The sequence below is a fragment of the Aspergillus piperis genome (assembly GCF_003184755.1).
Source record: "Aspergillus piperis CBS 112811 unplaced genomic scaffold BO85scaffold_1, whole genome shotgun sequence".
Taxonomy (NCBI): domain Eukaryota; kingdom Fungi; phylum Ascomycota; class Eurotiomycetes; order Eurotiales; family Aspergillaceae; genus Aspergillus; species Aspergillus piperis.
In genome coordinates, this window is record NW_020291591.1 from 659,660 (window position 1) to 686,336 (window position 26,677).

A 26,677-nucleotide genomic window follows, 5' to 3' on the forward strand; every position below is an offset into this window, starting at 1 on the left:
GACATCTTAATTGCAGTTTATAGAGGACGAAGGTGAGGGAAAAGATACCACAAAAACAAAAGCAGAGAACCCTATGTCTCGATAGCTCTTCAGGGAGGCATGCATCCATTATTTGCTCCGGTGCCCAGAGGATCTGCCTTTGCCGCGTCATACTTTGAAACAATGACGACCTAGACTAGATTTCGCTCAACGATATGTTCGGAGTGGCTTGGATGTACCAGCAGAGTGTGATCTTTTCGAGTTCCCCCGAGCACCGAGATCCCTCTGGCTCCAGTCCCGAAGACCGAAAGCCCTAACTACCAGATGATACGGAGAGAAATACAGTCCAGGCAACAGTAATCAGCAGAGACATCGAGGTAGTAATTCTAATCAAATTTACTGCTAACTAACAAATGTGAAGAAATATTGTGAACAGAATATAAAGAGAACAGAAAGTAAAGCAAGCGATCTAAGTTTCAGAGATTTCTTCGCATATACACCGAGATCTTTTCGACAGCATAATACCATAACCAAGGGCTCACTCCAGCGGGTCGGCACCATGAAATCCAGGTTTCCTTTGGCCCGCACGCCCGATGGAGACGAAGAAAGGCAACAACAAACAGTATACAGCAATGCGGACCAAGCAATTCGCAGATTGGCAAGCCGTTTCTCAGAGAGTACCCTGGCCATGGGAGTAGACGAGACAGACAGCAACATTTTCTATCCTCCCCGTGACTCGAAACTTGACCCTCGGTGCTCCAACTTCGACACACGCGCTTGGATAGAAGCTCTTGTCGAATATGAGAATGGCAATCTGGAATCAGGACGACGCCGGAGGTCCGGTGTATCTTTTCGCAATCTCAACGTGTATGGCTTCGGCAAGTACACAGACTATCAGAAGAGCGTGGGAAACAGCATCCTATCGCTGATAACACCGAGACGCAAACACCGGATTGATATTCTTCATGACTTGGAGGGGCTAGTCAACACCGGCGAGATGCTTTTGGTCCTTGGACCTCCGGGCTCCGGTTGCTCAACGTTACTAAAAACAATTTCTGGCCATATGAAAGGATTATTTTTGGGCGACAAGGTCAGGATGAATTATCGAGGTATGTGTGGTAGCGTTCCGGTTTATTTTAGCTAAGAGTCTCGGATTCTTCTGACCTGGTTACTCACTGTCATGCCTCAGGCGTTTCCAACAAAGAAATGCATAACTACTTCCGCGGTGAGGCTATCTATGTCGGTGAGAATGATGTGCATTTTCCAATGTTGTCAGTGGGAGACACGCTTTCCTTTGCAGCTCATGCCAGAGCACCGCGAGAATTGCCACCTGGGCTGCAGGTACAAGAATATTCCATGCTTCTGCGGGATGTGATCATGGCCATATTCGGTATCTCGCATACAGCGAACACTGTCGTTGGGAATGACTTCATCCGGGGGGTAAGCGGAGGAGAGCGAAAACGCGTGAGCATTGCGGAAGCGGCGCTCAGTGATGCTGCGTTGCAATGCTGGGACAACAGCACCCGTGGCTTGGACAGTGCTAATGCCGTCGAATTCTGCCGAACACTTCGTACGGCCACAGAACTTCTACAGTCGTCTGTCCTGGTCTCTCTATACCAAGCGCCCCAGGAGGCATATGATGTAGGCATTCCTCTCCTCAGAACTTGTTTTTCTTCCTCTCTTCGAAAACCTCTGTGGCTCACCATAACACCGCGCGCAAGCTTTTCAACAATGTCATGCTCCTATATGAAGGGCGGCAGATATATTTCGGACCGACATCTGAAGCACGCGCGTATTTTGAAGAGTTAGGTTTTGAGTGTAAGGTCCCATGGCACTCATATTTGTTGTTTCTAACGGGAAGAATCTGCAGGCCCCGAACAACAGACGACACCGGATTTTCTCACCTCAATGACCAGTCCCAAGGAACGGCGTGTGCGACCAGGGTTCGCATACAAAGTACCTGTCACGGCAACGGACTTTGAGACAATATGGAAAAAAAGTCAGCAGCGCCAGCAACCGATGAGCCATATTGAGGTGTACGAGAAGAAATTCAGTCTCGGGGGCGATAGTCGAGATGAGTTCGTGGCCTCCCGTCAGGCCCAACAGGCGAGCAGCCAGAGAATGAAATCTCCATATACATTGTCGTATATGCAACAGACAACATTATGCCTTTGGCGTGGCTGGAAGCGTCTGCTTGCCGATCCCTCCTTGACGTATATCCAGCTTGGGGGCAATACCGTCATGGCTCTGGTCTTGGGAAGCGTCTTCTTCAATATGAAAGACGACACGAATAGCTTTTATGGCAGAGGAGGATTGATCTTCTTTGCACTGCTTCTAAGTGCATTTGCTAGCGTCTTAGAGGTAAATATGTGTTGATATTTGATAGATTGGCCTACTCCATGAACGCCCGACACTAACCATGCCCAGATTCTGACGCTGTACGAGCAACGGCCGGTGGTGGAGAAACACAAGCAATTTGCTCTCTACCACCCATCTGCAGAGGCTGTGGCCAGCATGCTCACTGACATTCCGTATAAAGTGCTCAACACGCTGGTCTTCAATCTAACATTATATCTGATGGCTAACCTGCGACGAGAGGCCGGGGCTGTTTTCTTTTTCCTCTTCGTTGCTTTTCTCAGCACGATGGTGACATCCGGCTTATTTCGGACGATTGCATCGGTCTCGCGTACCATGTCGCAGGCAATGGTACCCGCTGCCTTACTAGTTTTAGGTCTGATCATGTACACTGGCTTCACAATGCCAACCATGTATATGCCCGGATGGTCACGGTGGATGGCTTATGTTAATCCGCTCAGTTACGCCTTCGAATCTTTAATGATCAATGAATTCCACAACCGTGAATTCTCCTGCTCAATCGTTGTCCCCTCAGGGCCAGACTACCATGCTGCCGGTGTCCACAACCAAGCTTGTGCAGAGGTTGGAAACACGATCGGCTCAACTACAATTCAGGGAGACATATATATCAACGACAAATTCGATTACAACCAATCCAACAAGTGGAGGTAAACTGCTCCAATTATCACCCGGAAGCTAGATCGCTTTAATAGGAGAATGTGGCTGACGTCTTACAGGAATGTGGGGGTTTTGATTGCATTTTGGTTCATCTTCACGACCGCATACCTGGTGGCGACTGAGGTGCTCAGTATGGCTAAGAGTAGGGGTGAAGTACTCATCTTTCGCCGTAGCCATCTTGTCAAGAAGAAGTCTACGTGGCGCATGGCGGTTGGTGACGAAGAAGCGCTCCGGCCACCCGGGATCAAGATGGTGCAGTTAGACGGCATCCAAAGCACGGACACTCTGCCTGCTAAAAGCCACATTTTCCACTGGCAAGACGTATGCTACGATATCAAGAATAAGAGAGAGGTTCGGCGGATCCTGGACCATGTCGACGGATGGGTTCAACCTGGAACTTTGACTGCCTTGATGGTATGTAAATTGATCTCACTAATAATACCAGTGCCTGGAAAACCCTAACCAAGATCAATCCTAGGGTGTTTCTGGTGCCGGAAAAACGACCCTACTTAACGTCCTTGCCAAACGGGTTACTACTGGGGTCGTTACGGGCGACATGCTCGTCAACGGTGCGCAAAGTGATACTTCCTTCCAGCGCAAAACAGGCTATGTGCAGCAGCAAGATGTACATCTCTCAACATGCAGTGTGCGAGAGTCACTTGAATTTAGTGCACTCCTCCGGCAGCCTTCTGACGTGCCACGGGAGGATAAGCTCGCCCATGTGGAGGAAGTGATCAGGCTCCTTGAGATGGAAGAGTATGCGGACGCCATTGTTGGTATCCCCGGTGAAGGGCTGAACATCGAACAGCGCAGACGTCTTACTATTGCTATTGAATTGGCTGCAAAGCCTGAATTGCTTCTTTTCTTGGATGAACCGACCTCTGGACTGGACTCACAGACATCGTGGACTATTTGCCAGCTCCTGAAACGACTTGCACATAGTGGCCAGGCCATCCTGTGCACCATTCACCAGCCGTCAGCTATCTTGTTCCAGCAGTTTGACAATCTGCTGCTTCTAGCAAAAGGCGGCAAAACTGTGTACTTTGGAGGTTCGTCCCTCCGCGCCTACAGACAAGCATGTGCTAACGGTAGAAATCATTATTCTTGCCAGAAATTGGGCAGAATTCGGCTACCCTCATCCGATACTTGGAGACCAACGGAGGAACACAGTGTCCTCCAGGCGCCAATCCAGCTGAATGGATGTTGGAAGAGATCGGCGCCGCACCAGGATCAGATACCACTGTCGATTGGCCGAGGGTCTGGCGAGACTCGCCTGAGCACCAGTCTGTTCGAGCGAAATTGCAAAAGCTCCGAGAATCTAGGACTACCATAGGCGTAACACCTCATATGCACACGTTGAGACAGCCAAGCAATAGGGCTTATGCTTCGTCTTTTCTGCAGCAGTGGTGGCTCGTTCAGAAACGTATCGCAGCCCAATACTGGCGAAGTCCGTCGTATATATATTCCAAAGTCTGCCTCACCGTGGGATCGGTAAGTACTTTCACTAAGCAAGGCTGTCTTACACACTATCTGCTCGTGCAGTTTAACTGAAAATCTCCAGAGTTTGTTCATTGGCTTCAGCTTTTACAACACTCCGAACACCATCCAGGGGCTTCAGAACCAGATGTACGCAGTGATGATGTTATTGAGCATGTTCGGGCAACTCAGCGAGCAGATTATGCCTCAGTTCATCGATCAGCGAGATGTTTATGAGGCGCGTGAGAGGCCCTCCAAAATGTATGACTGGAAAGGTAGGGCACGTAGTGTGTTTCAATACAAACAGGCTAGGCTCACACCCACCGACTGGGCTAACTTATGACACAGTCTTGATGCTGAGCAACCTCGCGATTGAGATTTTCTGGAACACGTTGATGGCAGTGGTGGCCTACTTTTCCTGGTACTATCCTATCGGACTGTATCAGAACGCTACCTCCACCCACGAAGTCGCACCGCGCGGCTGCCTAATGTTCCTGTTCATCTGGGCCTTCATGATGTTCACTAGTACCTTTACGCACACCCTTATCGCTGGGATGGACAGTGCCGATTCTGCTAGCAGTGTTGGGAATATATGCTACATGCTTTGCATGACGTTCTGTGGGTAAGTGGATTTAATATTTCTTGCCTCCTGCCCCTGTTTTAGACACTATATGAGCATTATTTGCTCCTTGTGATAACCTCACTCAACTTACCACTATAACGAAAACAGTATCCTCGTCAAAAAGTCCTCGTTACCCGGCTTCTGGATATTCATGTACTATGTCTCTCCGTTTACCTGGCTCGCTTCAGGTCTTCTTTCGACCGGTGTAGCGAACGCGGAGATCGAATGCGCACCTAATGAATATGTTAGGTTTCTACCGCCAGCAGGTCAGTCATGTGGCTCGTACATGGCATCTTATATCTCGTTGTCCGGCGGATACTTGGTCGACCCACATAACACCGAGCATTGCAAGTTTTGTCCGTTGAGCAACACGAATGATTATCTCTCTACAGTCAATATTCGCTTCGAGGATCGCTGGAGGAATTTCGCCCTTGTTCTGGTCTATATTGTGTTTAATGCCGTGGCGGCTTTAGCTGTGTATAAGCTAGTTCGCGTGCCAAGAAAGAGCAAGGGTTGACATTACTGTCATGGAGAACATACACAAAACCCTATTGGCATCCGTGCTTGGACATACTGTGCTGAATAGTGCATTTCAACGGTGGAATGTAGGAAAGGCTAGCCATCAATCTGTTTCAAATGTTAACAGTAATCGAAACATATGTATCTTAATAACTCAGCCAATCAATAAATCATGCAATTGATACTCCTAGGCATAGTAGCCACCTTCATTCCTGACTATGTGTTCTAACAAGCCACTATCAGCTGGTATTGGAACCCCTGCACCACTACTTGACATCCGTGAAATGAGTTACCTGAACATACATATCTGTCAAACTGGAATGAAGAAGGATCTGATAGGACTAGCAAAGGAAATAGTGATGGTGAACAGAAGGAGAGAGATGAAGCCGAATAGAGCCACGCAGCTATCCTATCTGAAAGGTGGTGCAGACGAGTGTTTGTATGCTAGCTACCCTCATCAAACCTATAGTGCTTTGAGTACTTGAAAGTCAAGGCGATAGCCAAAACCTAATTATAGATGTTTGAGTGTGGGTTATTATGCGTTCTACTCTAGATGCATTTGCGACATTCCTCGTCGAGCTTGTGCAGAGTTGAACTTAACACAGGGCTGTAACAGCTGATCCTAATATTGCGCGCTTCTGCACATCTCATTAACCGACGAGTGGTAGCAATTTTCGAGTGAGACCGGTCATCCTTTTATTCCAGCTGAAGATAAATATTATTATTTTTTGTTGAGACATTCACTGCAGCCAGGCAGCTGTCAGCTGATCCTTCGCCTCTTCTTCCAGCGTGGTCTCTGACCACCATCTCTTCCAACCAACCAACCAACCACCAACCATCTTCTTGAGATCTAGATAGATCAAATCCATATATCTTTGACCCTTCGTCTTGACATTTTTTTTTTTTTTTTTGGTTATTTCATGTAAAAGCAGGCTCGTTCAGCTTCAAGGGGAGACCAACTATGTGCGAGCTGATTCCGTGGTTCTTTTGGTAGATGGAATTGCAAACGGCATGGGCGATCAATTAGCATTGGGCAGGTGGAGTGAAACTTCCGAAGGAACCCTAGTGTTGTGGCGCAGTGTGTCTCGCCGAAGACCGAGACTTTATTTTAAGGAAACCCAACACCGAATCCCTTCCTCTTCTCTCCTTGTCACCCCGAGATTATGATGCCAGATACGATAGTATGATGTCCGAGCAATTTACCCAGGGCCGAGCGCCTTCCAGTTTGCGGAAATTTACATCGCCCGAAATGGCGACCGATCAGAAAAAGGGCCGATTGACCGAGGCGAAGACCTGCAAAGCCTGTGACCAGTGCAGGAACCGGAAAGTTCGCTGCATCAGTACGTTGTCCTCCGGGCCCTCTTGCTCTGGGGAACAAGCGGAAGATAATAATATCGATTCTAGTGGATTCCCAGCAACGCTCGAGATGCATCCACTGTATTGTATGATGTTCATTGACCATTCAAGCGAATATCTTTATTGGTCCGATGGTCCTAATAGGGGTTATCGATCTAGAAACGCAACGAGACCTGTCATTTCACCCAGACCAAACGTAAGCTGAGATCAAAAGCACCGCAGACCAGCAGTATGTATTCGCCAGTACTATTTCTCGTCTCTTGCACATGCATAATCTGGGCGCTAAAAGATCAAGGGAATCATACAACCAGTCGACACCACATACCGCTCGTCAACTCCTGGGCTGAAAAAGCCTGCATTCAGCCGACTCTTTCATCCCTGTTTCTGGACCAGATGTTGGAAAATAAGGGTCGCAGTAGCATACTGAGGGATAATTTTGCTTTGCTAAGGGTCAGTTACAGAGTACCATCTCTATAGAGTTGAACTGACTATTATTCCCAGGCGTCCGATCATGATGGTATGCTGCCGCTGTATTTTATATTTCATTCACGGCCTCTCTGAATCTCTTTCTTGAAGTGACTAGTTCCAGCCTTGCCTTCTTCACGGAGCGCCGAATTAACTCTCTGTCGCACCGGTTGGGCAATGACCGACTCAGGGAGCTGGTTGAGACCATCGAATCCGTCATCCGATCGCGACTTCTTGCCGAGGGTCCATCCTCGATTTCACTCATTACCTTTGGAAAGCCGTCTGATACAGAGGACGTTTCGCTGGAAAATGTCAGGCTCTACATCAATAGTGTGTTTTTCCTTTCTCGTTTGGTCTTCCTCGGTGTCTTTCCACGTATACCCCAATTTAGCCTTCTCTTCCTTCATTAACAGATTGGTGCCTCAACTGCACAGCTTACTTCCATCAACTACATCCGATTTACCCTTTTCTCGATCGTCAAAAGTTTGAGGATAAAGTGTTCGGGCCCAACCTGTCTGAAACTCTGGCATCTAGCTGTGCTTTCTCGGCTCTGTATCACACAATATTGGCTCTAGGATGCCGGTACCATGAAGGCGGGGCCTTTGACCCAGGTAATGGCAGGGCGTGGAAGCTTTTCCAGGTTTCTTTGGGCCTCGTGTCGGATATATTGATTCCCAGGGAGGCCTTAATGAGTCTTCAAGTACGTCAATATTGTGGCAATAGAGTGGACTTGACTGATAAGATTGAAATAGGCTTTGGTCGCCATGGTAAGGCGATGTCACTGAGATGAGAAATACCCCCGCGCCGAAAGAGGACAATTGATATGAAAGACCTGGGAGTAACTAATTCATTGATTTAATCTATCTAGTCAATCTTCGCCATGACGACTTGCTGTCTTCAGATAGACGAAGTCTTGCTGATGGAAGCTGCCCGAATGGCTCAAAGCCTTGGATACCATCGAGCACTGAGCAACGGGGACCAACGGTACAAAGACACCTGTCATAGGACCTTCTGGGTAATCTACTACATGGAGAAGGGAATGTGCTTTCAGAACCACAAAGGCTCGGTACGTGACCAAAAGTTATACTAACAAACTCTTGGCTTCATTTAGGGTCAGGCGGTGTGAGCATCGACTGATCTCATACTAGATGATTCCCGATCATGATATCGGCTGTCCTGTCCCCGATGTCCCAGAATCCGTCTTTGAAGGGCATAACTGGTTCTTATCGGCCATCAGCTTCGGGCGAATTCTTTCACTTGCATATACCTCCCTCTTTTCGGTGAGTGCTGCAATCCAACCTCCGGAGTCATATTATGCCGCCATCCAGAATATTGAAGCTCGGTTGGAGCGATGGCGATCGGCACTACCAGAGCAATACCGTCCTGGTATGCTGTCTCAGTCTCATAAGCCGCACGTGGTCCCCTATTTTTCATCTTCCTTCCATCAGCCGAGTTTTAAGATGGTTGTACTCCAAACCAAGTTCTCGTACTATGGTTTGATCATCGCCCTGGCAAGACTTGAGATTTATATAGGTCGACAAAATCAGTCTCCTTCGCAGGAGAAGGCCAGACGGCTGCTGATGGATACAGCAAGAGCCGTTGTGGAGGAAAGTAAGAATATCGACATAGCTGCCTATACGCCGACCTTGTGAGCAAGAACACCTCTTTTCAGGCTGAGTCAAGTGATTTCAACGTGGTCGCTGTGCGAAAGGCTAACTTCTGAGACAGCATTCTGGCCATTCTACCACTTGGAGCATTATTCATTCTATTTGACTTTGTCATCCACAACCCGATGCATCCGGAAACCCTCAATAATCTCTCACTGCTGGATGTCGCAGCTGGGCATTTTAGTCTACTGGAGTACAAGTCTGGGGGTTTTGTGCCCGCTTCACTTCTGACCGAATTCGCTCACATCGCAAGACAGTATATCAAGGATTATGGCAGAAACCAACCACAGCACCAGCAACAAGAAGAGGCAGAGATGCAGGAAAGGGAAGATGAGGAAAAAGGTGCAGAACCGTGCGGAATAGGCTCCTCTAACGTTGAATCTACATTAGCTTTCGAGGCAAGTCTTGAGTATCGGGATTTTTATTCTAGTTTCTTTTCTAATCTTAGCTAGGATTCTGAGCAGTTGGCTCAAACGAACAACCCCAGCAGTATCAATGATGTCTGCTTGCAAGATGACATTATGGAATTTTGGGAACCAAGTAACTATCTTCACTACCCTGTGACGGCGGACACCACGGTGCATGGCAGCATGCCCGAGAACATGATGGCGGCATCCTTCAATATACAAAGCTTGTTTGGTTTTGTAGTTCCAGAATTCGGACATGATCTCTGAATACGAACTATCGAGAAACGTCTAGGGAACAAAACTTGTCCCATATTGGCCACCACTGTTGTTCGCCTTCCTCCCACCGGCTCTTCGCCTGCCATTTGAGAGATCAGGGGAACTACTCTTACAGCAGCAGGAATCGGCTGGTGGCTTGAAACTATCGAAACATTATAATCAATAAACATTTAGAGATCCCACTCCTGCAATAGGGGTTTGGCAATTTTTCTCCCACGACCCATTCATCTGCGGGATCCATCTATACGAATACGAACGGAGGACTGCCCTGCTTTCGACTCTCTTTGGAAGTAGATAAGAGCTTTTATGTAGAATTTACGATGAAGGCAAAGCAATTCAGCAGGTAATCTAACTTGATGATTTGCACCTGTGTGTGCTTCTTTACATTTGATACTCTTAAAGCCTGTCCATAGCTTTATCATAGTGGCAAAAACTGTCGAGATTGACCTGGTGTGGCTGTTAACGAGAAAGCCCCCACCAGCAATAGAAATGAACTCACAGATATATCTAATATCATACCGCCAGTCGACCAGAGATAATGGCCATGACACAACTGCGAGATATGATCTCTCAACACTAAATAGTCTTACAGGAGCATCACTGGTATGAACCCGGCTTTCCGATACGATCGTCCTGTTGGGGCCCCGCTCGTTTTCGTATATCTGGGTTGGTACTTGGCACATCCTTACCCAAGGATGTGTTCTTGCTAAGTTTCAGGGCACGCCACTTTCTCTGATCTGCACTTGGTTGGGGGCCCTGTTTTTCGCCGTCCCCTTACCATAGTTTCCAGAGGAGTCAAAATGTAAATCTTTAATCTTTACACCATTGTCCTCCGAGTACTCTAAGATTCTGTGGATTGCTCTGCATCTTCCTTCATTCGCTGCGTCTCAGCTCAGTCCATGGCTAGCAACAGAAATGCGGAGGTATTCGAGCTGCCGGGGGATTCAGTTATGACCCCTACCATGGCCAGCAGCAGCGATCCCGGGGTATTTGAGTTACCAGGTGATCCAGTCATCATCCCCCCTACGCCAATTGCTGCCGACCGCAAAAGCGGCATCAAAATAACCAGTATGCATCCCTCGTCGACCGTCACGGGAGGGTTCCAGCAAAGCCATTGAGGGATACGGGGCTGATTAAATTTGCAGATGACGGGCGCGTTGATATTGACTACAACACTACGCTGGTACGGCGATTCTCTAAGTTATACACTTCTCATTATTCACCACGACCTACGACACCACCGCCCGAGTATTCTGACATAGAACCGCAAGCCGCCAATGACAATGACTTGAGTCTCGGCTCTCCGCCGGCATACCTAGAAAGCTCCTGGAAGGTAAAATTGAATGTTCTGATCCAGGTGGTAGGCAGTCGAGGGGATGTGCAACCATTCATTGCCCTTGGAAATGAACTGCAGCGATATGGACATCGGGTGAGACTGGCTACTCATGATGTATTCGAAGATTTCGTCCGGGGCTCAGGGCTAGAATTTTATCCTATCGGGGGCGACCCGGAGGAGCTGATGGCCTACATGGTCAAGAATCCTGGTCTCATCCCCAGTATGCGGAGCTTACAGGCAGGTGAAATCGGGCGCAAACGAGCCATGATCCGGAAAATGTTAGACGGGTGCTGGCGATCGTGTATTGAGCCTGATATGGCGACACAGCTGCCGTTCGTAGCTGATGCCATCATCGCCAACCCTCCCAGCTTTGCTCACATCCACTGCGCCCAGGCTTTAAGTATTCCCGTACACTTGATGTTCACTATGCCGTGGACCAGCACGAAAGCCTTTCCTCACCCCCTGGCAAATGTAACTGGCAGTGGCGACGAAGACCAAGGTTTCAGGAATTTTGTTTCTTACGCCGTGGTTAACTGGCTGACTTGGCAAGGGTAGGGAGTTCTGCCTAAACAAATAGTTTGCGTGATGTATACTGACGCGATTAGGGTGGGCGATGTGATCAATCATTGGCGGAAGGAGCTTGGTTTGGACGAAGTAGCTATGTTTGAAGGGCCTCGTCTGGCGGAAATTTTGAAGATACCTTTCACATACTGCTGGTCCCCGGCTCTCATTCCCAAGCCGTCAGATTGGCCTTCTCATATCGGTGAGTCGTCACTATATCCGCCATATCTAATGCACCCTTATGCTAACAGCGTTCCCCTCCCCCTCCGAAGACGTCTGTGGCTTCTTCTTCCGGGATCCACCAAGATATGATCCCCCAGCAGACTTGCTGGCCTTTCTTGCTGCTGGTCCACCCCCGATTTATATTGGGTTTGGTAGTATCGTATTGGAGGACCCAGAAAGCATCACCGCTATTATCCTCAACGCTGTACGTACAACAGGTGTACGGGCCATTGTTTCCAAAGGCTGGTCCAACTTAGGCGGGATGCACGATGACAACATTTATTTCATCGGAGATTGCCCTCACGAATGGCTGTTTGACCGCGTGGCAGCTGTTGTGCATCATGGAGGTGCTGGCACGACCGCTTGCGGGCTACGAAAATCCAAGCCCACAATCGTCGTACCATTCTTTGCAGAGTGAGTGGTTATGGAAGACTATATACCGCGATTTTATCTTTTGCTAACAATCCCCATAGTCAGCCCTTTTGGGGAGATATGGTCGCTGCAGCGGGCGCTGGTCCTACTCCCATTCCACATAAAGACCTTACAGTCGACAGGCTGGCCGAAGGGATTCGATACTGCCTTAGCGAGCAAGCGCGCATGTCAGCCGTTGCTATAGCTGCCAAGATGCAGTCCGAAGCAGGTGTAAAGGCTGCAGTCGCCTCATTTCACCGGAACCTCCCACTTGAATGTCTGCAGTGTGATCTAGATCCGGGTCTACCTGCAGTGTGGTCGCTCCGCCAAAAACGTAGGAAATTCAAGCTGTCAAAGATTGCCGCAGAGGTTCTAATCGCCGATGGATCCATCGACGCAAAAAGTTTGACAATGTACGTACAAGAGATTGACAACCTCGAGGATATTGCTTTCCGTTTGACTTCGTTCAGCTTCTGATGAAACTTCTCTTTATAGGCATGCCATCCGCCCAATTTTCATTGAAAATCGCCGATGGGATCCCGTCACGGGCGGGGCGTCTGCAGTGGTTGGAACAGCCACCGATGTTGCCGACTCTATCTTAGGAGCCTTCTACAAGCCTGCTCTGGAGTATCACAAGTTCAAGGAGGAGCGCGAAGATCAACTCTCAAGCAGCAGGTCTAACCTCTCCGTCGAAAATCTTTCAGACAGTCTATCTGTCCATACTGTTTCAACCAATCACGAGAAGGAGCCACGCGGTTTGAGTATTTCCAGTAGCCACGACTCTACAGTGTCTGCGGATTCAGACGCGCAAAAGCGATCGGGTACTGGCAAAAGAAAGCTGTTTGGTAGGATGGCAGCTGCGTCTGCCAAAAGTTTGGGCAGCGTTGGTCCTGCCATGATCAAGGGCTCGACTGTTGACTTTCCCCTTGCTCTGGCTGAAGGGCTGCGCAACGTCCCTCGGCTGTATGGTGAAGAGCCTCGAGACCACGGTCCAGTTACTGACATCAAGAGCGGGTTTGCTGTTGCTGGGAAAGGGTTTGCATGGGGAATGGCGGAGGCGGTTAGCGACATAGTTGTTAAGCCATACCAGGGCCTTCAGAAGGAGGGTGCGAAAGGTGCGATCAAAGGAGTTGGCAAAGGGGTAAGTAATATGGCAGCCAAATCCGGCTCCGCTATGTTTGGCCTCATGGCATACTCTACTGCTGGTATCGCGCAGAGTTTACGGTCGTCAGGTCAGTCCCGGATTAGAAAGCTCATCGCCCAACAGCGCCACTCTGAGGGAACGTGGTTACTGGAGAGCGGTCAGTATACAGCGACGGAAAATATCGTAGCCACTTTTCGGCAGAAACTGAGTACTAAGGATGCCTAAATGTGAAATCTCAGTACTATGGTTTTGTTGGCGCAGAGGTTGAGGGTTTTTATCGGTATCCCTTCTGGGAGCAGGACTTAATTACCACGTTTTCTTCGTTTTAACAACTCTTTAATAACTAGAACCAGTGGATGGATTATAGAGCCTGACAAATTACTTTAGATAACCCTGTGGATCCTAAGCATAACGTACTTTAGGCTTCCAGAATCAACACATTCGAAACTGTACCAGACACATTCGACGGCTGGATGGCCAGTGAGGGCATAGAAAAATGCATTTGCCTGTGGCTGATCGAAAACGTCTAAATATCTAAACGAATACGAGTGGGTCTGGAGGCCACCAATCGTCATTGATCTACGCCTTGGCGTATGTTTCCTTTCATGATTCTTCTGCAACAGCGAGTAAAATAAAGGGGAAGAAAAGACCCTCATTACCACCTCGTATTCGCTCCCATGATTTATTCTAAGAATAGAGCCGCAGGCGGCCACGTAGGATCTGCTACTTCTGAATATCACTTAAATATTTTGGGACCTACTGCAGAGCAACTCATTGCTTACACACAGCCGCTACTTCTTGTGTCAGCACAAATTCATTCATGATGGATATTCTACTAAGAACGGTCTTCAGGGTCAACAATGAAAGAACACACCTCTGACAACTTTGCTCTCGACTCATGGCGGGACGCTTCTTATAATCCCGATGAATTACCAAAACACGAAGGAAAGCGCAGGTTACTGCTGATATACATCCATGGCTTTCTAGGGTCAGAGGACAGCTTTTATAACTTCCCTAGAGAAGTCCACGAACTCCTTAAGGTCTCGTTGGCTCAAAGCCATGTCACATACACCAAAATATACCCCCGCTATAAAACCAGAGGACCTATACGTGTTGCTCGCGACGATATCAGCCGGTGGTAAGCATTTACCTCAGCCGCAACACACTTAGCCCTATGTATTGAGCATTCTTTTTCGCAGGTTATCGCCACATATGGCCCCAGATTTGGATGTCATACTGCTCGGTCACAGTATAGGAGGCCTCATCGCAGCAGACGTTGCACTTGCCGAATCTTATACAACCGCTGGCCATGTTCCGAACAGTAGGATTGTTGGTCTTGTGGCTTTTGATACGCCTTTTCTTGGACTTCATCCGCGCGTCATTGCAACAGCAGCCGGCAGGGTACTTGGCCGGAAAGCGAAGAATGAGAGCCGGCGCACATCTCAGAGTACCACAGACAGTCGAATAGCAAACGACGACCCGACGTTCGATCCAAACTTGACCAACGATGTCGACAGAGCCCAATGGAAAGGGTGGGATGGAGCGCGCCATTTCCTTGCAAAACATTCGGGTCATTTATCTCGTTCTGTTCTTCAGTATGTTTTCTCATACTACGATCATGTCGGATGTCTAAATGACTACTTTGGGCTTCTTAGACGACACAAGAGACTCTGTCGTTGGGCAAGACGCGATGAACCTGGTAGAAAAGTCAGGTTTGTTAATTATTACACGACTGCCTGCCCACGTGGCGAATCCACCAACGGTAATGATCACGGAAACAAGATGGTCTTGAGTCACAGAACGTCGCAAATACATGATTATCACGTAAAAGACGGAGACTCTGCGATGGTGTTGCCTGATATTCGAGCTGATATACAAGGAAAGGTGGCAGACAACCACTCGTCTGACTCACTGCTCGACATGAAATTTTCTTCCACCAGGGTGGATAGACGGTCATCGTCAAGCTCATGCAATTTAGGCGAGCAGAGAAATAATCCCGAGGGATCCCGTCTCAGACCTTCGGGGCGACTGTTCTGCTATGTTCCAGAAACAGCCCGCAAAGAGCAGCTCTGGGTTCCGCTACGAATGGAGGGCATGGATGAAATCGCTGCCCACCAGTCCATGTTTCTTCCTCTGGGCACATATTACGACCGATTGGTTGCCGATACTGTGGCAAAGATTGGAAGTTGGCTGACATGAGTATAATTTCACTGGAGTGTATGCATAAGTATTGATTGCCACTCTTTGAGTTTGTCAAATGATAGATGGTATACGAGTTCATAGAGATACTATATATTCAGCTCTTTCATATAAGTTTTTGAGTTTTGTCCAAGTACTTGGGGCTATATGACAGAACAACCATTTGAATGGGATACTTGTAGATCTAAAATTACTATTAAATCAATAGACAAATTCTTCACCTTGGTTAAGGAGCGAATGGTGAAAGGAACACCCAGAATGGTCACAAGTCACGTGACTGAATACCATCCAGCGTGTGGCCAAGAGGTGGGAAAAAAAAGAAATAAAAACCCCCAAGTGATATCTGGAAAATATTAACATAATAATAAACGATACTACTATAATAAAACTTTGATAATATTTTAACTTTATATCATTGGTAGACTTGTAGCTATTTTGAGATAGTAGCTGCCTAAAATAGCGTAATACACAGGTGAAAGGATCTGATCTCCTATAAGCTTATAAGACTAGTCTGTTACCGGATAATCGAAGAATTCACTGTCTGAAGCGCACAGGTTGAACCCTGACAACAGGTACTTGGTTTGTGGATGAGAGAGTGACGATTAGGCAAGCAAACAAAGTTCGGTCCACAGTCTCGGCCTCCGCGGGATCCGCCAGTCTCACACTTCCTGCAACCAACTCGCCCTCACCGTCACCAACACCCACAATCTCTGCAGTGTGCTCTGCTGTAAAAAGTAATTAGCCGCGCTATCGGGGACCGGTTATCTTGGAAAGCTTGACTACATGGAGCCCGAGGGACCCGAGAGTGAGAAGGAGCCTGTTGTCAGGCGTGCGGTAAGTTTGAGTGGCACTGCATGCCCATACTACAGTCCGCAATTGCTGACGGATGCCAGTGCGATCAATGCCGCCTCCGAAAGGTATGCAACTGCTGCAATCTATCAATAATGAAGTGGGTTATCCCATTTAGGAAGGACACTCACATATTTTGGTGCCACCATTAGATACGCTGTGACAAGCGGTCTCCCTGCTCCAATTGCCGCAGTTCCCAAATCATCTGCCGCTCAACTGGTGCTGGTCAGAAGCCCCCAGAGCCAAAGAAGCGTGTCCTTATCTCGAGCCAGTAGTACGTACAATTAATAGGCTGCTCACCGAGTTCAACTGACATAGTCTAGTGAGAGGAAGATTGACCTCATCGAAGAACGTCTGAGCAACATCGAGCGTACCCTTTTGGAACTCAGAGCGCACGCCAAGGGCCCTTCGGAACAATGCCATCATTCTACCCCACTGTCAAGCCAGCTGAGTCCATCCACTACGACCAATTACACTAGTGCTGCTGCGACTCTGGATCAACACGAGTCTACTCCTGCTTTTGAGGGCAATTCCTCCCTCGCTGCCCATTCCGCCTACGCCAGAGAATTCCTAGAGACGGCCGTCTCCCGCAGTGCGCTCCAGATGTCGACTCCCAAAATAAGCACCGCGCTTGCGTCCTTGAAGCAGATCGTTGATATGCAGGACCACCAGGCACAATCTCCCTCCCGCCAAGTGCGGTTCCCGAATCAGAGGGCAATTCCAGGCTCGGGATTGCGAGAGCTTACCATGCCTCCAGCGCCGATTGTTCTGGCACTTTTGCGCAAATGCCAAGGTACTCCCTGAGACGTGATATGTTCTCGCAATAGCTTTCTAACGTACTACCAGAGCAACCGAGTATCCTGCAAGCATACCTGCCTTTCCTGTCGCCCCGACGGCTAATTGAGAAATGCCGCCAGATCTACTTCTCCACGGAGGAATACTCCGATGCTACTTTTATTATAGTTAACGGCGCCCTGCTCTACCTGATTAGCGACGTCGTCGCTATCACAAAGGATTCACAGACTAGAGAGGAGTACGATAAGTATTTGAAGCTGTGTCTGGTCAACCTTGAAACTGCTTTGGGGAGCTTGAGCCTTCTGATGCCTGCGAACGATGAAAATATCGAAGCACTCGCACTAGGAGTAAGCTTTGTCGCCGCGGAAATATTTTACAGTCTGCTGACAGGGTCAAGGCCGTCTACGCAATTGAGATGTCAAAGCCGTCGTTCGCAATGACGTTAACTTCAGCGGCCTTCCGCTTATGCCAAACACTCGGATACCATCGATCAAACCCTTCAGACAGCAGCAATAAGCCATCCCTAGGAAATACACTATTCTGGACGGTCTACGTTTTGGATAAAGCGGTTTCCCTGCGTCTGGGACGCGCGTCAACCATTCAGGATTACGACGTCACATCTTTAGTAAATATCGATACGACCGGACTAGATGAGCCATTTGACAAAATCTACTTGTTGTGGGTCCGATTTGCGACAATACAGGGAAAGGTGTACGAATTACTTTACAGCCCTGCAGCTTTGGCACGGCCAGAAAGTGAGCGGGTAGCTCATGCTCGCCAGCTGGCCTCTGAGATGCAGCAAGTGGTTATGGAGCCATTCGAGGTATGCACTGTTGGTGACATAGCCAGTGATACTCTAACATAGTCTAGGGTATTAATTTCGACAAACAACGATCCCAGGTCGATCAGGTTTTCTTCAAAGCAGACAAGGTTGCCCGCTTGTCAGTTCTAACGTTGATATACCGCGCCATTCCGCCACAGGGCACACAGGGCACATTCATCCACGAATGCATAGAAACGGCTAGGTCCGCTCTCGAGGTGCATCAGGACTGTATGGCGGAAGTGAAGGAGATGACAGAGCATATCAAGGCCGCGTACTTCCACTGGTAAGCTGCAGATGCTTGACACACCGCTATATCTCTAACTTCCCCTCCAGGACCATTCTCTATGCACCTTTTGTTCCATTTATAGTGATCTTCTGCCACGCGATTGCTTTGTCATCCTGGGATGATCTCGCCCGACTCGAAGACTTTGTGGCTTCTCTGCAGCCTAACTGTTTTCTTTCGGAAGCCATCTCGAAACTGTATCAGCTATGCCATGTTCTCAGCAATGTGGCTAGACTGTACATTGAAGCAAAAGAACAAGTGCAGGTCAAGGAGGATCAAGACCTGGCATCTGTCGGTCAGGAGTTTGATGTATACCTCAGTGCGCTTGGGTTGGCACCTATGTCGGCGGACGACAATGATAGCGCGTGGGCATCCGCACCTGTTCCTGCTGGGTCAGGGCCTGGAGATGCACGAGGCGCGATGGAAGGTCAATATTCTGGACCGATACCTCAGGCCAGCCAACTGGGAAACTGGTTCTCCGGAAACCAGCACATGATGGGCCTGCTAGAAGAAGATATCTCCCTGTTCGATCCATCTTCTTGGACTTAATCAGGTGAGTACAGCTATAACCACGAATTCCCTACACTACGCGGCCAAAAAGTAGGATTCCGTGCTGGTTTCGATTTGCTGAGAGCATTCGCTATGTCAAGATACTGGACGTTGCCATCATGCGGTACTGCATACCCATCGTCGAAAATGATCGGTCTCACGACTCAGATACACTTTCCACCATCAATGACCATCTCCGTCCCGTTGATAAACCGACCCTCATCACTGGCCAGATACAGGCAAATGTTCGCAATGTCACTCCCCTCCGAGAGACGGCCCAACGGCACATTTCCAATGAACTTCTCCCAGTTCTCCGGCGTATTTTCCATTCCCGTGAACACGGAGAACAACGGCGTAGCCGAGAGAAGAGGAGCGACCGAATTGACACGGATATTATGCGGTCCATACTCAGCCGCCAGACCCTTGGTAGCCTAATCAACATCTCATTAGCATCTCACACATAAAGGACAAAGAATAACATCAATCCACTCACATTCGAAACCGCCCCCTTGGACGCATTATACCACACCAACCCAGGCCGAGGTCTCGACGCTCCCGTCGACGAGATATTAATGATCGACCCGCCCTGGCCCTGCTCAATCACCCGAGCCACAAATGCTTGACTGCCCAGATAAACTCCCTTGACGTTCACATTGAACACGCGCTCCCATTCGTCTTCGGTGACTTCCAGCGTCGGCTACCCAACCATGCACGAGACCCATTTCAACAAACTAGAAATCACCAACACAAATGAAAAGAGGGAAATGACATACCTTATTCCGATACGTCGTCCCCGCATTATTCACCAACACATCCAATTTCCCAAACAACGACACCGCCTTCTCCACAATGCGCTTCCAATCCGCTGCCTTGGTCACGTCCATCTGCTCGAACACAATATTTTCCGGATCGGCGGCGGCCGTCTTCTGGCCCCCTTCGACACTGATATCCGCCACGATGACCTTGGCTCCTTCGGAGGCGAAGCGCTGCGCGATGGCGGCGCCGAAACCGGATCCGGCTCCTACATACTCAACTCGTTAGTATGAGTGGGTTGGGGAGTGTGTGAAATGGAGTATATATAAATCCGAATACAGTGAATATATAGTAGATAAGAGAATATAGACGAACAAAAAAGATGTACGAGAGAAACTGAAATTGAAGGAAGGGGAACTAACCAGTAACAATAGCAACCTTTCCTTCCAGTCGGGCGCCGGGAGCGAGTTGTTTCGTCATTTCGATAAAGTTATGTGTATAGTATACTCTTCAATAAAGTAGTAGGAAAATACTGGTAGCAAGTTATAACTTTGATAAAATAAGAAGTACAACTGCACACGATAAGGATTCCTTGAAGAGGTAGTTGGATTGGTAAAGATCGATGGGACGATCACGGTCTTTTCTTATATACGTTAGATACGACACTTTTGTGTCACAGCTGAAGAGAGAGATGATGCAGGCAGCCAGCTTACCCCGCTTCTCTGAGTTGGAGAGATAAGGAATTACTAGTAATCGGCTACGGCTCTTCCATGGGTTAACCAACTTACTAGACTACTTACTTAATATGATGTGCAAGGGGGGGAGGCGGGGAATGAATGGATCATCAAAGAGGGGTTCTGGCTTGATTGTTATGTTATTGGTTGGTTAGTGACATGCGGAGAAAGGGATTAACCTAATACTTCCATAGTAGTTGGGAGTATGTTGCTTTGGAAGAACGGAATGAAGTCCGGGCGGGTTGGTTGGATGGCTAGGATACCGAGGATTTACTATGTGCAGGGATTAAGTTGTTTCATGTTGGAAATTGTTACTAAATAGTGGGTTGGTATCATGGCGGTCTTGTTGTTTCAATGTTACAGGTTTGTTATATCATCATGATATTATAGTTCCAAGGGTAATTATCTTATTCCGATTGAAAGAAATGGCTGTAAAGAATCAACAAGAAAAATACATATATGTACACCAATCGAAGTATATATTTAAATATTTACTGATCACCCTCAAACTTAATTTCCCTCTGCTTCCTCAAGGTCGGTTCGTCTTCCTCTCTCGCCGTGCCTGTCTGCCTCGCCTGGATATCAACATAGCGAATCAAGCTCTCGCAGAGACGATTCAGAACCCATTCTGGTTCCGTCTGTGTGGCTAGCATCGGACTCGTCTTACCGATCCAATCCCAATTCAAAATCCCGTATTCGTCTTCTTGTACTTCCACATCGTCTGGACTGGGGTCCGTGAAGCGAATGAGTCGGGTGAATTCCACCCATTCTTCGTAGGTATATCGTTTTCTCTCGCCCTCTACAACGTCTCGGGTAGTTCGCTGGATCGCGTACGCGAGTTGCTGTGCGAAGTGAAGGGTTGACGCTGGGTCTGATCCCGTACCTGAAGCCGTGTCTGGTTCGCTGGCGAGTTCTTCGAGCGATCTTGTGGGTGGATGGTCGAGGCTGTGCTGGTGCTCTGCTCGCGTCCCTCTTTCTTCGTTTTCCAACCCGACGTGGAAGCCTTCGTTTACTCGTCTGTTTTCTTCGCGATGCTGCAGAGTGGTGTAGAGGATTGGGAATTTACGGAGGAAGTCTCGATATTTTCCTGACTGTGGAAGGACGGTCCAGTCGGCAAAAACGCTGGTGGCGTGCTTGAATGCGACGACGATTGTGTCGCTCATCTCTGATATGAGGACTGTCATTGTTGGCACGGATAGAAGGGACCAGACTATGAAGAAGGGTCTCGCTGCGTTGGTGGTTGGTGTGATGTCTCCGTATCCGATCGTGAGGAGAGAGCAAAAGCCGAAGTATAGGGCTTGGAAGTATGTGATTTGTTCTAGGCGCCAAAAGACCACGGCACCGCACGTCCAGACGATACCAAACATGATGAGACTCAATATTAAATTGTACCACCGCCGGAAGAGAACGGTTTCGTATTGAATTGCTCGCATGGCGTTGAAGCGGTCTTTTTCTTCCCTCATGATGAGGAGCTTCGGTCGGCCTACTAATGAGAGCGCATTGATAGCACTGCGTCCACCAGGCCTGGGTGGACGCTTGGATTTGAATTTGAGATGTGGTTCCTCTGCGCCTGGATCCAGTGAGATGGAGTGCTCGATGGTCGCTTGTCGTTTCCTTTCAACGTGCTTTCGCACGACATTGTCGTATTGCAGTTCCCGGGCAAAGTCATGGATACTTCCTACCACGAGACCGAGAATGATGATACCCATCACTGCATAGGGGAATACAAGGCCCTTTCCGACCGAGCTTGGAGGAGTGATGTCGCCGTACCCTAATGTCAGGATTGTGACGTCTGAGAAATAGAGTGCATCCGCAAACGATATATCGTCGATGACGGCATGGAAGATAGCAGCTCCTATTAGTAGCCACACCACGAATGCAGTGGTTTGCAAGATCAACGTTCTCTGGCCGTCGGTAAGGGCAAAATACTGCGGGTAATGCCCCAGAACGTATCCCAGCATGTTGATCATCAGGATGACAGTGAGGAAGAAATACAGAGCTGCGGCGATGACTGCACTCCAGTAGGCCTGAGAGTAGGTCTGGTCGGGTGGTGTTGGACCATCGTAGATGTTCGTAGCAACGGTTATACCGATCAAAATCGATGTGGCCAGGCACCAGAGGATGATAGATGCGGGCAAAGCTATGATGTATCGCATAGTGCGCGTAAAATTGAACAGAAGAAAAACGTTGCCTGCAATGCCACACGCGAGTGATGTGGCATTGAGAGCTATGCACCTGTTCGGGTTAGCACTATCTGTGGATATCTCGGAGATGTGCACTTACCATCGAGGGTCACTGATGAGTTCCTGCTCCGGTGCGCCTGATGATGCAGTCCCGCCAAGTAGCTTACTTTTCCACGGCATCACAAGCGCGACAATCGACATGAGATTAGCGAGAGGAGCAGTGGTAGCTGCTATCAGTGGAATAGCAGTAGATGCGATCCACCAGTCTTGTGGCCCATCATCTTCCGCCGGCCTTGGATTGAAGTGACTTCGGAATCTCTTGCCAAGCGACCTCCTATCCGTGCTCCGTGGTCGATCTTTATCATCGACCATATCTCGATTGAGGCGACACGCCACTAAACAAGCCGGAAGAGCCTCTGCTATATCCTGAAAAGTAGTAGGGATAAAACTTCAAGATAAGACATGGCCTAATAGATCAGTTCTTGAGAGTAAGTGGTTAGTGAATGTCACAAAAGGATACGTAGGTCGGTTTGATAGTCGTCCATAAGTTGGAAAAAGCCCCGTAGGACAAAGAGCCTACTAGAGTTCAGCTGAATAGCGAGCATCACCAGCGAAGCCAGAGGTTCCTTGTTTTGCAATGGCGGCAACTCGCGGCAGACAATCTCGTGACGGGCCAACCCCGGGAATGTGCCCTATTGACTTCATCTGAATATGACGTCATGGTTCATTCTCCCAGGTACCAGAGAACTTCTTAGTTCCTCACGACCCAGAGTTCATTAATTAGCAGATTAAAGGAAGCACACAAGCTTTTGTCAGTTATGTGGGTCTGTCAGCACCTTACTATCACTACCCTGCGATGCTTGTCACAATGTCGAGCACGTCAACAGTCACAATGTTGCTTCCTGGCGTTAAAACATACATGAACATAAACTGATATCAAGGCCAATATGAGGTCCGGAAGGCATATAATACACTATATTAATATATATACGTTAAGAAAACCATGTCGATTCGTCGAGATGTAAGCCGGTTACGGCACCACATAATGATATCCCCCGGAACGCCGCCATACCGCCAAAAGACTTTTACCTGTCATTCGTGGTGACTGTATCGCGATGTCACAGTAGTTGACACGTCCACTGTTCTCATGATCCCCATGGTCTCTGTGCCTTGTCGCTCTGAATCGCCACGGACCGTGGTCTCGATCCTTGGCGCTTCCTGAGCGTTGGGGATGAGAATGTCCTGGTCCGATCCAACCTCCGTCAAGGTCATCTGGTTTTTGCTTCTATCTGCGCGACTGGGACGACTATTCTTGACCTTGCTCAATTCGTACTGTGATGTCTGGGTGTTCTTGTGACTGGAGTATTTGTTGCTCGTATACTCGCGGTGGGTACGGGAGATTAGAGCTGAAAGGGCGGGCAGGCAGGCACAAATGACCCCGATCGTTATCTCGGCATTTCTAACCACGAAAAAATCGTCAGCTAGGTGATACAATGATATCCAGTTTAGGGAATAGTCGTACCCGAACATGTTAATGCGCATGAAAGCCAGTGTTCCGTCTTGTGATTGCCCTGTCAAAATAATGAGAATCAGACGGACAATACTCGATGCACACGCTAGTCCTCCAGCTCCCAATACGACCATGACTCGCATTTTCTTCTTCAACGGCAATTGCAACCCCACCGTCAAAGGTAGGGGAAGAATTAGGATAGCCATATCGCTAACAACACTGACAACTGCATCGGCAAGAATGATTGATGTCTGGTCCAGGCATGACCCCGGTGTGTCAGGGGCCCAGAACTTCGCTATTGGGTCGCAGATTCGGATCTTGACAATGACCGCTGGAATATAGTAGGCGAGCATAATACCCAGGAAGACGTAGATAAATATAACGGTTTTTCGGTAAGGGCTGAAGACTCGTGCAATGATCCAAAGTAGGGACAACTTTGTTAAATATGCGGTCGGACCATACATGACCATTGTCACATACACCGTCTGAGCAAGTTAACACAGAAAATTGGAGATTGTAATAGACTCATTCAACTTACCTTCTCGAAGGGTATGCGATGGGATACAGGCACATCAGCGTAGTGCACCCCGCCCCCGAAATGGCCCACTGAACTAATACTCAGCAAACCTCCGAAAGGGGCTTTTTTTTTTATACTTACTGATCAAAGCAATAATTGAATAACACACACCAAGAAACTGTCAGTCAAGATAGTTGAGCATCTCATTCAGTAGGTTGGCATCAATGTCCTTACCCAAGCACCTAGACAGGTCCCTGTGTGTTCGTTAGCACTGGCCATCTGCAGCTGCTCATTAGGCCCTTACAATCCTCTCTTCGAAAGCCGTCCATGATGACAAGGCGGGTAAAACATCGCAGAGCAAAGAAAATCGTCATCGTAGTGATGCATAGTATCTGTGTCGCCAGATTCCATTTCTGGACCGACCTGTCCACATGTTTATCTGTCATGCTGGTGTCATCACGTCCAAGCAGCTCCGCGAGCATCGTGACGAACGGGTAGGCTTCACAGAAGCGCTTCCAAAGTGCTGGAAATAAATGAATGACCCAGCAGTCTGGGTTTAAGTCCCATTTAAGACTATATCACAACCAAATTTGGGAACTCGGGGTCATGACACATCAATCAAGGTCGATACATCGCGAGCAATAAAGCTCTCCGATTCGTCCTTTGCCACAAGCACCAAGCCTTCTTTTTTTTTATTTAGACGGAGGCCGTCACCCCTGAAGGCGATAGCGCAGGCCCTAAGGATTTTTACTCCTTTGCAGAGCATCCTGCGACAGGGTTCCGGGCTAGCCAAAGACAGGGGTGCAATGAAGGAAGTACGACTAGTCCTTGGGCTTTACTTTTTCCGAATCAAGAGCCCAGTTGTGGGCTGGTAGTGGCTCGGTAAGTGGGCGATCTCGCCAAGTGCTCGAGAATATTGCCTGATTGCTAACTAGCATTGGGAAGAGTCTTTTTCGACTCCGTAATCCGTCGCTGTTCGGCGCAGGAGATTGATTGCTCGAAATTTTCAGTGCTTCGGACCCATTCCCTTTTAGACTGGCGATGACTAAATGAAATGCCACTCCGGAACAGGAGTGTGTATACTCTGTACTGCGTGTAACCATGCACGAATCTGCATGGTCAGTGTCAAAGCTCAGAGTCCCCTCCCCGTCTCACATGTTGCACATGCGTTGCGATGAAGCGGGAACCCATGCGTGCATTCGGCTAAACACTTTGGGGGATTAAATTTTGATCAACAGATGATCAGGCTTCGCCTTTTCCAATGGCTTGTTCTAGTGTTGGAATGTAATGAAGCCAACACAATTATTGAAGCAAATGGGTAAGGGCGACTGGGGGAGGGGGTGGGATGCAAGAGAGATGTCGATCGAAAGCCACGCCAGATTCTGATCCATCCCCTTCGCGGGTCAGAGATGCGCATCTGCTGTCGCTTACGGTCTCATACCGTATGGGTACTCCGTAAGGAAGTCAAGGCTGGAATGACTGGGGCGGGCGCGCGCCGGGCGGCAAGTGGGGCCCGCCAGCCGTCTAAGAGAACTTAATGCCCGTGCGGATGCAACGCTGTTACCAATGGTGGGCCTCGCGGACGTCAATCTTGCCTTACCCGGCATAGCTGGGGTCTCGTCTTAGATTATTGTGAAACTAAAACAACTGGTCGCCTCGATGGCTCGACGAAAAGAAAAAGAAAAAAAACAAAGCGAGACCAGAAGTACGATGCAGGAGCTGGCAAGAGCTGAGGGGTCCTGAGCAAATTTTTCGGACGAACCCACCACGCCGTCAAGCAATGCGTTTGTCTGGCTAGTTACAGTTAACACATTTGCTCCCCGGTTAGCAAACGTTTCTCCGAGATGTGAGAGGCAAACGCACTATAGACTCGAAGTGGAGTCATGCGTTTCTTTGTGTTCCCTTCCACGCGTGGCAGAATGTCCCGGACTTTCTGTTTACCATGTGACCCTGGGGATGACCACAGATTATCCCCCGTCTTAGCCAGCCTTATCAGAATATGCTAATT

The 26,677-nt window shown here is 48.6% G+C and overlaps 8 protein-coding genes across 8 annotated transcripts; 5 read left to right on the plus strand and 3 right to left on the minus strand.

Moving 5' to 3' along the window:
- Nucleotides 1-538: 538 nt before the first annotated feature.
- Nucleotides 539-5,627, plus strand: BO85DRAFT_494084 (ATP-binding cassette transporter; the record flags this gene model as incomplete). Its single annotated transcript, XM_025663856.1, has 11 exons — nt 539-1,088; nt 1,169-1,620; nt 1,701-1,797; nt 1,850-2,340; nt 2,407-3,002; nt 3,072-3,426; nt 3,491-4,061; nt 4,124-4,503; nt 4,574-4,763; nt 4,837-5,110; nt 5,219-5,627. The coding sequence occupies 11 exons, from the start codon at nt 539-541 to the stop codon at nt 5,625-5,627; spliced, it is 4,365 nt and encodes a 1,454-aa protein (XP_025520651.1).
- Nucleotides 5,628-6,815: 1,188 nt separating this feature from the next.
- BO85DRAFT_464753 (Zn(II)2Cys6 transcription factor) lies at nt 6,816-10,064 on the plus strand (the record flags this gene model as incomplete). The annotated part of the gene is made up of 12 exons (XM_025662007.1): nt 6,816-6,969; nt 7,034-7,071; nt 7,145-7,214; nt 7,281-7,435; nt 7,487-7,502; nt 7,562-7,780; nt 7,885-8,150; nt 8,203-8,217; nt 8,319-8,516; nt 8,599-9,098; nt 9,179-9,515; nt 9,570-10,064. The coding sequence occupies 12 exons, from the start codon at nt 6,816-6,818 to the stop codon at nt 9,789-9,791; spliced, it is 2,190 nt and encodes a 729-aa protein (XP_025520652.1). The 3' UTR covers nt 9,792-10,064.
- Nucleotides 10,065-10,762: 698 nt separating this feature from the next.
- BO85DRAFT_494088 (glycosyltransferase) lies at nt 10,763-13,699 on the plus strand (the record flags this gene model as incomplete). Its single annotated transcript, XM_025663857.1, has 6 exons — nt 10,763-10,868; nt 11,063-11,687; nt 11,742-11,899; nt 11,949-12,333; nt 12,393-12,743; nt 12,826-13,699. The coding sequence occupies 6 exons, from the start codon at nt 10,763-10,765 to the stop codon at nt 13,697-13,699; spliced, it is 2,499 nt and encodes an 832-aa protein (XP_025520653.1).
- Nucleotides 13,700-14,270: 571 nt separating this feature from the next.
- Nucleotides 14,271-15,673, plus strand: BO85DRAFT_494089 (uncharacterized protein; the record flags this gene model as incomplete). Its single annotated transcript, XM_025663858.1, has 2 exons — nt 14,271-14,612; nt 14,674-15,673. The coding sequence occupies exons 1-2, from the start codon at nt 14,335-14,337 to the stop codon at nt 15,671-15,673; spliced, it is 1,278 nt and encodes a 425-aa protein (XP_025520654.1). The 5' UTR covers nt 14,271-14,334.
- Nucleotides 15,674-16,363: 690 nt separating this feature from the next.
- Nucleotides 16,364-19,176, plus strand: BO85DRAFT_409952 (putative C6 transcription factor). Its single transcript, XM_025657456.1, has 8 exons — nt 16,364-16,507; nt 16,567-16,590; nt 16,675-16,796; nt 16,846-17,315; nt 17,369-17,664; nt 17,715-18,140; nt 18,188-18,423; nt 18,474-19,176. The coding sequence occupies exons 1-8, from the start codon at nt 16,457-16,459 to the stop codon at nt 18,970-18,972; spliced, it is 2,124 nt and encodes a 707-aa protein (XP_025520655.1). The 5' UTR covers nt 16,364-16,456; the 3' UTR covers nt 18,973-19,176.
- On the minus strand, nt 19,137-19,994 carry BO85DRAFT_360549 (oxidoreductase; the record flags this gene model as incomplete). Its single annotated transcript, XM_025655556.1, has 3 exons — nt 19,137-19,403; nt 19,466-19,669; nt 19,746-19,994. Coding segments are annotated over 3 exons (720 nt in total), but the record flags the coding sequence as incomplete, so codon positions are not given.
- Nucleotides 19,995-20,871: 877 nt separating this feature from the next.
- BO85DRAFT_386308 (ion channel) lies at nt 20,872-23,265 on the minus strand. Its single transcript, XM_025656625.1, has 2 exons — nt 22,743-23,265; nt 20,872-22,694 (listed from the first exon to the last, which is right to left on the minus strand). Exons 1-2 carry the CDS (start codon nt 23,012-23,014, stop codon nt 20,951-20,953), a joined length of 2,016 nt encoding a protein of 671 aa, XP_025520657.1. The 5' UTR covers nt 23,015-23,265; the 3' UTR covers nt 20,872-20,950.
- A 469-nt stretch (nt 23,266-23,734) lies between these two features.
- Nucleotides 23,735-25,151, minus strand: BO85DRAFT_409960 (putative integral membrane protein; the record flags this gene model as incomplete). The annotated part of the gene is made up of 6 exons (XM_025657457.1): nt 23,735-24,101; nt 24,165-24,637; nt 24,691-24,758; nt 24,811-24,847; nt 24,904-24,923; nt 24,974-25,151. The coding sequence occupies 6 exons, from the start codon at nt 25,149-25,151 to the stop codon at nt 23,735-23,737; spliced, it is 1,143 nt and encodes a 380-aa protein (XP_025520658.1).
- Nucleotides 25,152-26,677: the final 1,526 nt, after the last annotated feature.

What these genes read in the sequence shown, in the direction of transcription:
- BO85DRAFT_409952 (XM_025657456.1), top strand. Translation starts at nt 16,457, where the DNA reads ATGGAGCCCGAGGGACCCGAGAGTGAGAAGGAGCCTGTTGTCAGGCGT. An exon ending in AGCCTGTTGTCAGGCGTGCG is followed by an intron (nt 16,508 to 16,566) that starts GTAAGTTTGAGT and finishes GACGGATGCCAG; the next exon opens with TGCGATCAATGCCGCCTCCG. An exon ending in TCGAAGCACTCGCACTAGGA is followed by an intron (nt 17,665 to 17,714) that starts GTAAGCTTTGTC and finishes GACAGGGTCAAG; the next exon opens with GCCGTCTACGCAATTGAGAT.
- BO85DRAFT_386308 (XM_025656625.1), bottom strand. Translation starts at nt 23,014, where the DNA reads ATGGTCGATGATAAAGATCGACCACGGAGCACGGATAGGAGGTCGCTT. An exon ending in CTCATCAGTGACCCTCGATG is followed by an intron (nt 22,695 to 22,742) that starts GTAAGTGCACAT and finishes TAACCCGAACAG; the next exon opens with GTGCATAGCTCTCAATGCCA.